Below are 12,128 nucleotides of genomic sequence, written 5' to 3' on the forward strand. Positions count from 1 at the left end.
AACATTCACCAACAATCTATTTAATTCAGTCCCACAAAGGAAATATCCACAAAAGTAGCCAATGTTTAGCAACAATTACCTGCTCCCTCATCATAGTCCTCTCCTGGTGCAGTCCATTCCAACACAACTTTATTTTGAGTTAATGTTGCTTGTAGGTCTGTGATTTTACACGGTGGAATGTCAACATTGAGTGTTCCTTCAGCAACTGAAATGGCTCCTCCTGATTTGACCCTGTTGAAATCTCCTATGTCAGCTTCAAGATCATCCACATTGACTGAAGGTTTTGGTGGATTTATTTTAATTTTGCCTGCATGATGAGGAAGACACATATCTTAATTAGACCAAAATCACCACAGACTTAATGAGCATTACTGTTTCACCTTGATCTGCAGGGCTTGCCTCCAATTTCCCACAGGACATGTTTCTGGCCTTGGCTACCTGGTGTGAGGGAATAGGTGTACAGAACCTCATACAAACACAGAGAATGTGGGAGAAACACAGGAACTCTTGCAGTATCTGTGGAGAGAGAAACAGAATTAATGTTTCAAGTCTGATATTAGACATGAAACATAAGTCTTTTTCTGTCTCCACAGATATGACCTGACCAGCTGTATTTCACCTGCACTTTAGCTTTTAATTCCAAAGCTTATAACATTCTAATTGAAGAAATTTTGCTTCAACTCAGTCCTAAATGGTCAACAACTCATCCTGACCCAATGACCTGTACTTGTAGATTCCCTGACCTGGAGAATCATCTCCCCAGCACCAACACTATCAAGCAGCATGATCTGATGAGTAGTTATCCCCCAAACAATTAGGCTGACATTTCTCTTTCCAGAGCAGCTTCCTGACCTGCAGCATGGTTCTGGCATTTTCTGTTTTTATTTCTGCCTCTTGTTTCAATTTGAATTTTGCGTCTTTGAGTTAGTTTCTTTTTGTTCAAACTGTTATTTCTCTCTGATCATGAATTTGCTCTTTTTATCATCTTGTTTTATTCTGAGTCTTTTGTCAAACAGTTTTGTTCAAATTCTCTTTTCTTCTCTGGTTTTGGTCTAAAATTTAGTAATGATTAATGTTTTGCTGATTGGGCTTAAAGGTGTGACCACTTCCTTGTAAAAAGAACAAACACATGAACATCATGGATTGCTCTGTGGGGCAAATGCAGCATGAGGAAAAGGTTTTTATAATGCAGTAAATGTTTAGGTGGATTGTAGTGTTTGAGAACCGATAAACAAATATGACACCTAAGATACTGTAATGGAAGATGTGTAATTTATATATATGCATATATTCTACATTTGTAGAAGTATATGTAATAACTTCAAAGCTTGTTTGGTTGGACAGAACTTGAGTAATGGGAAAACAAACAGATTGAGAACAAAGATAGGCAAGTTAGGCTCCAGCTTTATAGAAGTTTAGTCAGGCTGACCTTGGAATATTGTGTACAGTTCTGGTCACCACATACTGGTAGGATGTGAATGTTTTAAGAGCGTACAGAAAAGGTTTACCAGGACGTTGTCTTGTACGAGGATTTTAGCGATGAAGAAAGGCTGGATAGACTGGGTTAAAAATCACACAACACCAGGTTATAGTCCAACAGGTTTATTTGGAAGTACTAGCTTTTGGAGCGGTGCTCCTTCAGCCGGAGGTGGTGGAAGCAGACACAGTAGCAGCATTTAAGAAGTGCATGGACAAATACATAAATAGGAAGGGAATAGAGGGACATGGATCCTGTAAGTGACGATGGTTTTAGTATGTGAGGGTGAGATGTGTCAGTGCAGGCTTGGAGGACTGAAGGGCCTGGACCTGTGCTGTATTGTTCATTGTTCTTCTGTTTCTCATCTTTTATCTGGCACAAGAATACAAAATCAAGGGGATTTCAATATTTATATCACATCAGGGGAGACTGCCAGTTGGTTGGCAAGTGGTCTCTGATTGGTAGAGACATCGCCATGGAAAATATACTCATTAATATTCATTGTCAGCTAACAGCCAGTTCAGCTAAATTTTTAATCAAGTGGTTTGTTCCTAATTGGTCAGGCCCTGAGAAATTAACCAATGACCAGCTGTCACCTACTTGTTGAGTTGCAGTAGGAACAGAGCGTGTACATGTAATTTCTGTCTGTCAAGGGCCTGGTGTGTTATTACATGGAACTTCCAGCCCACACAAGGGCACCACACTGTGAGCCTGATGGACTACCTTAAACCGGTTGTCGGCATAATTCCTCACACTCTTATCCAGCAAATGTAGCCCAAACTTACATCTGATGTCAGATACTGTCTTTTTGGTTTGATGTCAGTATGTATTTGTTGATGGACACCATTTGTGTTATTACTGCACAGTAAGAAAGGAAAACAGATAGCTTCACTTCTTGCTCAAATCTTTGAGATTGGACAACAATTGCTGGATAATCCTGAATGTGCCTGGAATTACATTGACAATGGATTTAAGGCAGTCAGCTAAACCAAAGCAAAAAACAATGAAGGCAGATTTCATTCTGGGATCTGACTTGTCTCATGGGCCCCACAGCTATCATAGAGTTAGGGTTAGTTTTAATTTTAAACTGTAATGTATGAAGAACTTACAATGATGCCTGTATCAGGGCCAACACATAACTATCAAATGGAATAAACTAGGTGGCATTATGAAATCATTTTACATTGAGTTAGAGTTACTGATGGGAATTTGAGGAGGCAACAGTGATTTCAACTATTGGTATCAACATGCGTGACCCCAGTGCCACGTCTTTTCAAGAATACTCAGTGTATCTTGCACAAATTGGGCATTTACCAAGTCAGCCTTGGTTCAGGATGAAGGCCCCTGAGAGGGGTGGGAAGATGTGTGAGGATGAAGCTGCCAGCCAATCAGAGCGGAGTTGCCAGGAGCTACGTGGTGGCTGTTGCCGGTATGACACATAAATGAGGCTTTGAATAAACAATGAACCCAGGAATATAGGTGAATGATGGTGGAAAAGGAGGAAGGACGGTAACTGGGTGAGGAGAGTTGGCAGGAAATGGAGAAAGACCGGCTGTCAGCAGCCTACCCCCTTCCTAATATTTGGCGCCTCATTCAGGTGCTGAGTGACATTGAAAGAGGGCCTATCCCCAGACACTTGCAAGTAAACCCATGAGGGTTTTCAGGGTGGCTTCCCCACGTGGTAGGTATCCTGCCCACCTTTCTGTTTAACACCAATGGTGGTGGGACATTGCCCCTGAGTGAACATCAAGGCCTCAAGAGCAGCATCGAAATGCCATCCTGCCATGGATTTACCAGGCTGGAGGTGAGAAGGTGGTGACAGAAAGTCCTCCTGGGGGAAGGCACAAGATTTTGACCATTGCGTTAAAACACAGTGAAGAACGACATGCAACAGTAGAAGGCAATCTTTTACCTCAGTAAGGAAGGGGTCAGTAAACTTATTCGTGTTTATATTTCCCATCCCCCATCGCCCATCACCATTATTTAGCTTTTCATGGACTGTAAAGGCTGGGAGAATCTTCTGCAATGAATATTGCGAAAGTTTAGGCATTATGTGAAGTACCATTCCAGCCACAGTAGGAAGCAAAACAGATATCACCCAAAGGATATAGAGAGCTCACAACTTAGTGGTTTACCACACCATAAAACCATGCACCATCATCAAGGCATCCTTGTACATGAGAGTCATTGAGTCCGACAGCACAGAAACAGGTCCTTTGGCCCAAATCGGTTCACGGCAACCAAAATGTCCATCCACGCCAACCCTGCACTTGGCCCACATTCTTCTAAACCTTTCTTATTCATGCATTTGTCCAAATGCCTTTTAGATGTTGTTAATGTACCTGCCTCAACCACTTCTGCTGGCAGCTTATTCCGTATGCATACCACTCTCTGTGTAAAAACTTTGCCCTTCAGGTTCCCTTTAATTCATCACCTCTAAATTTAAACTGATTCCCTCTAGTGCTCAATTCATCAACCGTGGGAAAAAGATTGAGTGCATTCACCTTAACCATCCCTCTCATGATCTTATACACGTCCATAAGATCCCCCCTCAGTCTTTTACACTTTAAAGAAAAAAAGTCCAACTTCTCCAGTCTCTCTCTCTATAACTCAGACCGTTAAGTTCTGGTTCCATTCTTGTAAATTTCTTCAGCAGTCTTTCCAGTTTAATAACATCTTTCCTGTAGCAAGGTGATCAAAACTGAACACCATACTCTAAGTGCAGCCTCACCAGCGTCCTGTACAGCTGCAACTTCCCAACTTCTATATTCAGTGCCCTGACCGATGAAGACCAGTGTGTCAAAAAACTTTTTCACTACCCTGTCTACCTGTGACTCCTCTTTCAGAGAACGTGCGCCTGAATCCAAAGTTTTCTCTGTTCCACGACACTCTTTAATGCCCTACCATTCACCATTAAACTCCTACTTTGATTTAACTTACCCAAATACAAGACCTCACACTTATCGACATTGAACTCCTTTTGCCTTTTCTTGTCCCTCTTCCCCCGATGATCAAGGTCCTGCTGCAGTATCTGGTACCCTTCCTTACTGTACACAATACTTCCTATTTTAGTATCATCTGCAAACTTACTAATCATGCCTTGGACACTCTAATCCAGATCACTGATGTAAATAACAAGCAACAATGGGCCCAGTACTGACCCTTGAGGCACTCGACTAATCACAGGCCTCAAGTCTGACAAGCACCCTTTCACTAATACCCTCTGCTTCCTACCATCAAGCCAGTTGTGTATCCAATTTGCCAGTTTCCCCTAGATTCCATGTGATCTAATCTTCCAGAGCAGTCTATCATGTGGAACCTTATCAAAGGCCCTACTGAAATCCATATAGACTACATCTACCTGGCCCTCATCAACTTCTTGGTCACTTCATCAAAGAACTCGAACAAATTTGTGAGGCATGATCTCCCACATATGCTGATGAATCAAACACTGTCTTTCCAAATGCAGGTATATCTTATCTCTCAGAATCTTCTCTAGTAACTTACCCATCATAGATGTAAAGCTCACTGGTCTATAGCTCTCATGAATTTTTTTGCAGCCCATTTTGAACAATGGCACAACATTCACTACCCTCCAGTCTTCTGGAACCTCGCCCGTGGCTAACGGTGATGCCAAAAGGTGAGAGGTAGTTGACTTCAGAAGAAGTAACAAGAATGCAGAGCACTGGGCTAATGGTAAAATTCTTGGCAGTGTGGGTGAACAGAGAGATCTCAATAAGGTAAAAACAATGACTGCAGATGCTGGAAACCAGATTCTGGATCAGTGGTGCTGGAAGAGCACAGCAGTTCAGGCAGCATCCAACAAGCAGCGAAATCAACATTTCGGGCAAAAGCCCTTCATCAGGAATAAAGGCAGTGAGCCTGAAGCGTGGAGAGATAAGCTTGGGGAGGGTGGGGGTGGGGAGAGAGTAGCATAGAGTACAATGGGTGAGTGGGGGAGGGGATGAAGGTGATAGGTCAGGGAGGAGAGGGTGAAGTGGATACGTGGAAAAGGAGCTAGGCAGGTTGGACAAGTCCGGACAAGTCATGGGGACAGTGCTGAGCTGGAAGTTTGAAACTAGGATGAGGTGGGGGAAGGGGAAATGAGGAAGCTGTTGAAGTCCACATTGATGCCCTGGGGTTGAAGTGTTCTGAGACAGAAAATGAGGCGTTCTTCCTCCAGGCGTCTGGTGGTGAGGGAACGGTGGTGAAGGAGGCCCAGGACCTCCATGTCATCGGCAGAGTGGGAGGGGGATTTGAAATGTTGGGCCACTGGGCGGTGTGGTTGATTGGTGCGGGTGTCTCGGAGATGTTCCCTAAAGCGCTCTGCTAGGAGACGCCCAGTCTCCCCAATGTAGAGGAGACCACATCGGGAATAATGAATACAATAAATGATATTAATGGATGTGCAGGTAAAACTTTGATGGATGTGGAAGGCTCCTTTAGGGCCTCGGATAGAGGTGAGGGAGGAGGTGTGGGCACAGGTTTTACAGTTCCTGTGGTGGCAGGGGAAAGTGCCAAGATGGAAGGGTGGGTCATGGGGGGCGTGGACCTGACCAGGTAGTCACGGAGGGAATGGTCTTTGCGGAACGCGGAAAGGAGTGGGGAGGGAAATATTTCCCTGGTGGTAGGGTCTTTTTGGAGGTGGTGGAAATGTCAGCGGATGATTTGGTTTATGCAAAGGTTTGTAGGGTGGAAGGTGAGCACCAGGGGCGTTCTGTCCTTGTTAGGGTTGGAGGGGTGGGGTCTGAGGGCGGAGGTGCGGGATGTGGACGAGATGCATTGGAGGGCATCTTTAACCATGTGGGAAGGGAAATTGTGGTCTCTAAAGAAGGAGGCCATCTGGTGTGTTCTATGGTGGAACTGGTCCTCCTGGGAGCAGATGCAGCGGAAGCGGAGGAATTGGGAATACGGGGATGGCATTTTTGCAAGAGATAGGGTGGGAAGAGGTGTAATCCAGGTAGCTGTGGGAGTCGGTGGGTTTGTAAAAAATGTCAGTGTCAAGTCAGTCGTCATTAATGGAGATGGAGAGGTCCAGGAAGGGGAGGGAGGTGTCAGAGATGGTCCAGGTAAATTTAAGGTCAGGGTGGAATGTGCTGGTGAAGTTGGTGAATTGCTCAACCTCCTCACGGGAGCATGAGGTGGCGCCAATGCAGTCATCAACGTCCTGGTGCATAAATCCCTGAAAGTTGCCACCCAGATTGATTGGGTTGTTAAGAGGGCACATGGTGTTTATTGGGAGGGAGACTGAGTTTTGAAGCCATGAGGTCATTCTTCAGCTAAAAAAGTCACTGGGAAGGCCGCATCTGGAGTATTGCGTGCAGTTTTGGTCACTGCATTATAGGAAGATTGTGGATGTTTTGGAAATGGTTCAGAGGAGAATTACTCGGATATTGACTGGTATGGAAGGAGGGTCTTTTGAGCAAAGGCTAATGGAATGGAGGCTGTTTTTGTTGGAGAGAAGAAGGTTGAGAGGTGACTTAATTGAGATGTATAAGATAATCAGAGAGTTAGCTAGGGTGGACAGTGAGAGTCCTTTTCCTCGTATGGTGAAGGTGAACATGAGGGACATAGCTTTACATTGAGAGGTGATAAATCTAGGACAGATATTAGGGGTAGTTTCTTCACTCAGAATGTAGTAGAGGTGTGGAATGGCCTTCCTGCAACTGTAGTACACTCACTGATGTTAAGGGTATTTAAATGGGCATTGGACATACATATGGATAATAATGGAATGGGGTAGGTTAGATGGGCATCAGATTATTTTCACAGGTTGGTGCAACATTGAGGACCAAAGGGCCTGTGCTGCACTGTAACATTCTATGTTTTGTGTTAAAACTATCTGCCAGGGTCCCTGCAATTTCTTCTCTAGCCTATTTCAGTGTTCTTGAATATATCTGGTAAGGACCAGGAGATTTATCCATTTTCATACTTTCTAATCCATCCAACTCCTCCTCTACTATGATATGGGTTGTCTCCAAGACATGACCTTAACTTCTCTAAGTTCCCAACTCTTCATGTCTTTCTCCATGACAAACACAGAGGATAAATATTCATTGACGAATTTGCTCCATCTCCTGAGATTCTACACATACATGTCCACTTTGGTCTTTGAGGGGGCCTATTCTCTCTCTAGGTATTCTTTACCATTTAATATGGTTAAATAATTTCTATGGATTCATCTTAATTTTCTCAGCCAAGGCTATCTCGTGCCCCCTTTTTGCCCTCCTCATTTCCTTCTTCAGTGCACTCCTTCATCCACTATATACCTCCAGAAATTCCCTTGATGCCAGTTGCCTGTACCTGCGCCATACTTCTTACTTTTTTCTGGTCAAAGCCTCAATATCTCTAGTCATCCAGGGTTCCCTATTCCTGTCAATCTTGCCTTTCACCCTCACAGGAACATATAAACCTTGAACTCTAGCTATCTCAGTTTTCAAGGCTTCCCACATACCAGAGATCTCATTGCCTGGAAATGAACCACTTCAACCAACCCCTGCAAGCTCCTGTCTAATTCCATCAAAATTTGCCTTGCCTCAATTTAGAAATTGAAACTGTCGACCAGTTTTGTCCTCCTCCATAATTATTTTAAAATTAATAGAACTATGGTCACTGGTCCCAAAGTACTCCCCCACTGTCACTTCAATCACCTGTCCTGCGCTATTTTCCAAGAGTAGGTCGAGTTTTGCCCCTTACGAGTATGACCCTCCATATACTGCTTGTGGAAATGCACTTTCCTGAACACCCTTAACAAAGTCCAGCCCATATAAGCACTTAACGTTATGGCAGTCCGAGTCTATGTTGGGAAAATTAAAATCCTCTACTATGACAAGCCTATTTCTCCTGTGAGTCTCCAGGCTCCCTGCATATTTGTTCCTCTAATTCCCATTGGCTATGTGGGGGCCTTTAGTACTACTGCAGTAACGTCACCACCCGCTTCTTATTTCTTAGCTCCACCCACAAAGCCTCACTGGATGATTCTTCAGTTATTTCATTTCTATTACTGCTATTGCTAAATGTTGTTTACCATTTTCTGTGTATCCTGGTATGTAAAAGGAATGTCCTCCTGTTCGGATTGCTGTTTTTGTCTTCCCTTCCTCTCCCTGCACCCTTGCTTTAAAGTTGTATCTTCCAATTTCAGAATATTTGTAGAAATACTTTGTGTAAATACCATCATTCTTGAAAGCATCAGCACCTAAAGGCAAAGAAAAGGTCAGTAGCTGCAGACTGAGTGAAGCATGGAATAATTGCACTGTATTTGGATTGGCACTGATATCACTGATGACAAGTGCAAAGTCAAATTGATCTGGGAATTCTAAGTTCAAATCCCAATCACTTTAATTGCTTTGTGAGTTGTTATAAATGCAAAATATTTTTTTAACATAATTTATTAATAAAAGTGAAGCTTTGGGAGTTAAGAATTGGTTTGGTGCTGCTCATTCCGAGTGTGGTGTAGATAGGAAACACTTTAATCTCATGCTATGATGTAGAGGAGCCAGTGTTGGACTGGGGTGGACAAAGTTAAAAATCACACAACAGCAGGTTATAGTCCAACTGGTTTATTTGGAAGCACTAGCTTTTGGAGCACAGCTCCACAACCACCTGATGAAGGAGCAGTGTTTTGAAAGCTAGTGCTTCCAAATAAACCTATTGACTGTAACCTGGTCTTGTGTGATTTTTACCTTAATCTCACACTGCCATCTGATGTACATAGTGGGAACTATGTGTCCACTGCAGTGCTGACTCCCACTGCGTTCACAACTGCACTGAGCAGGGAAAAGGTGCTGAAGCCAGCCTTCTGTGGTGGAGTTGCAAAGGAGGAGAGACACCATGCATCTTGAGGGAATGGGGCCATGAGATCCTCAAGACCCATCCTCAGACAGGAGTAGGAGCAAGGAGCCAAGAAGGTTAATGCCTATTGTCTGAATCTGAAGGAGGCAGTATTTTTTAATGTATTCGCTCATGGGATGTGAGCGTCACTGACTGGGCCAGCATTTATTGCCTGCCCCGAGGTGCTATTGAGAAGGTGGTGGTGAGCTGCCTTCTTGAATTGCTGTAGTCCATGTACTGTAAAGTGACACACAATGCCTTTAGGTAGGGAATTCCAGGATTTTAGCCAGCGACAGTGAAGAAATGACGATATATTTCCAAGTGAGGATGGTGAGTGGCTTGGAGTGAAACTCACAGATAGTTGTGTTTCCATGTTTTTGCTGCCCAATCCTTCTGGATGAAAGTGTTCATAGGTTTGGAAGGTGCTGTCCGAGGATTTCAGGTGAATTTCAGCGATGCATCTTGCAGATCGTGCACATTGCAGATACTGAGTGTTGGTGGATGAGAGAATGGATGGTTGTAGATGTGATGCCAATGAAGCTGGCTGCTTTGTCCTGAATGGTGTCAAGTGTTATTCAACATAGAGGAGTATTGAATTATCAGTCCATTGGGTGGTTGGGTGTGGTGGTGGTGGTCGGGGTGGGGGGGGGGTGCGGGTGGTGGTGGTGGGGGATGGGAGTGGGGCAGGGGATGGTATGTAGTAAAGTGGCAAAGTATTGCTTGCCCATGTTTGACCTGACGCCATGAGAATTCATGGAGTCCAAAATCAGTGTAATTAAAGCCTATATTCCCTGCGAGCACTGCTTTCAGTGTCAGAACTGTCAACAGACTTAATTTGTCATATGTTTTGTGTTCTGGACGTTATACTGTAATTGGATACATGTACATATCAGGTACTGACAGTATGAATATACATTCCACTTTATAGAGTCACATCATCAGTCTTACCCAGGCCATCATCAGAAAGTTCCTGTTCAATTGATGGGCCGGTGGGTTGTTCAATAATAACCGTCACGTTTGCAAACAGGATGGGTGAGAATCCTTGACTGACTTCTGCATAAATTGTCCTACCACCAACCGAATCCTTTTCACTGATGTGCACATTGACCATGACCAGGGGAACTTTCTCATCTGCTGCTCGGGATGTCATTATGACCCTTATAACCTGTTCAATGCCAGGATTCAGGATAGCATAATTCCAAGTACCTGCCTGGGATAAAAATACTTATTTTCAACAGCTGGATAAATAAGAGCTTCTGCAAGACCTGAATGCTTTCTCTAAATTCTTCTTTAGAATTTGGGTAATATTGAGCAGAGGTAACGGGAGACCTTTTACAAATGCCCTCAGTGTCACTTGCTGGGTGAGAGAAAAACAAATGGACGTGGCACCCACTGTGATCAACACTGAATTGTTAAGCACAGTGAATAGGGGATAGATAGGAACAGAAGTTCAATAAGTGAATAATGAAAACCATCATGGAGGGAATTCAGTGCAGGGAAGTATGAGACAATACACTCCATTGCCAACAAAAATTGATCTAAATAATTGTGAGAATAGTAGCTGTGGGAATGATCTAAATGGATCACACTGTACTAATGGACAGCTACAAGAATGTTAGCTTTCATTTTGAGGGGCTGGAATATAATGGTGTGGATGTTATGATCCCAGCGGTGTAAAGCTCTGGGAATACTGCATCTGAAGTATTACTTTCTCCCACCAGGAAAGATGGAACAGGTTCTGAAGAAGGGGCATTGGACTCTATTTCTCCCTCCACAGATGCTGCCAAACTGTTTGGGTTTCCCAGCAATTACAGTTTTTATATATTTTATATATTGCACAGATTCTCTATAATGGACCTGCTGTGATGAAGATTAAATAACGAGGAAATGTTTTTAATAAACTGAGGTGTTTTTTTCTTTAACTATAGACAATTTAGGGTGATTTAATCAGAGTGTTTATGGTAATTAGAGAATTTTATTGCCCTTATTGGGAGCATCCAGACAAGATGAGGGAACAGCTGTAGAGGTTGAAGTTAGGAAGCACACAAGAACTAATTGAAATTTAGAAGTTAGATTTGCTGCTTCAATAAATTTTCAACACCGAGAACAATGAACATTGAAAGTCAAATATATCAAGGCGTATGGAACCAAACTGAGTACATTGATTTAAGATACAAATCTCACTGAATAACAGAAGTGATTTAAGGGACTGTCTTGTCTTTCTTACATGACAGTGAGGCACCATTGATCAAACTGTGTACACTCAGGAACAGAAGAAATAAGAACAGAAATAAGAACATCAACTCTCCCGTCATTTGACCAGATCATGGATGATCTTCTACCTCAATGCCATTGAACTGCACTACCTCCATATCTCTTAATGTTTCAACATCTGGAAATCTATCACACTCTGTCTTGAGCATACTCTCCAGCACTTTCGAGTGTTTAATACTCTTTACTTGAAAGTATGTCAGCAAAATTGAGGTGAACTCAGGATAATCCTCACTTATGATGCCTCCATGGGATTCCAAGGCTCTCAATGGCAGTGAATGGCCCTAAATTCCATGTCCTCACCAATGCATTGGAAGCTGTACCAAGCAGAAGGGATACATTTCAAATTGTAACATAGCCATTTTGTTTCATTCCATTTGTACTGTGTACTCAATTGACTAATGGCAGAGATCATGTAAAAGACTGCTCTGCATAATGGATTCTTGTTGAAATAGAGGATGGTTGATAGTAAACAAGCTGCTTTCTAATAACTCTACTGGAAAACATGATTAAAAGGGATACAATGCACACTGCAAAACACATAAAAAAT

The 12,128-nt window shown here is 43.1% G+C and overlaps 1 protein-coding gene across 1 annotated transcript in view; it reads right to left on the bottom strand.

The window, feature by feature from the left end:
- The window catches only part of LOC132818547 (calcium-activated chloride channel regulator 1-like), a 57,291-nt gene that overhangs the window by 3,124 nt on the left and 42,039 nt on the right, over positions 1–12,128 (bottom strand). The window contains exons 11-13 of the mRNA XM_060829605.1: positions 10,256–10,517; positions 8,505–8,672; positions 80–307 (exon numbers count right to left, since the gene is read on the bottom strand). Coding sequence (XP_060685588.1) covers positions 80–307; positions 8,505–8,672; positions 10,256–10,517 — 658 coding nt within the window. The remainder of the gene's footprint in view (positions 1–79; positions 308–8,504; positions 8,673–10,255; positions 10,518–12,128) is intronic.

Source organism: Hemiscyllium ocellatum, chromosome 9 (assembly GCF_020745735.1).
Source record: "Hemiscyllium ocellatum isolate sHemOce1 chromosome 9, sHemOce1.pat.X.cur, whole genome shotgun sequence".
NCBI classification, from domain to species: domain Eukaryota; kingdom Metazoa; phylum Chordata; class Chondrichthyes; order Orectolobiformes; family Hemiscylliidae; genus Hemiscyllium; species Hemiscyllium ocellatum.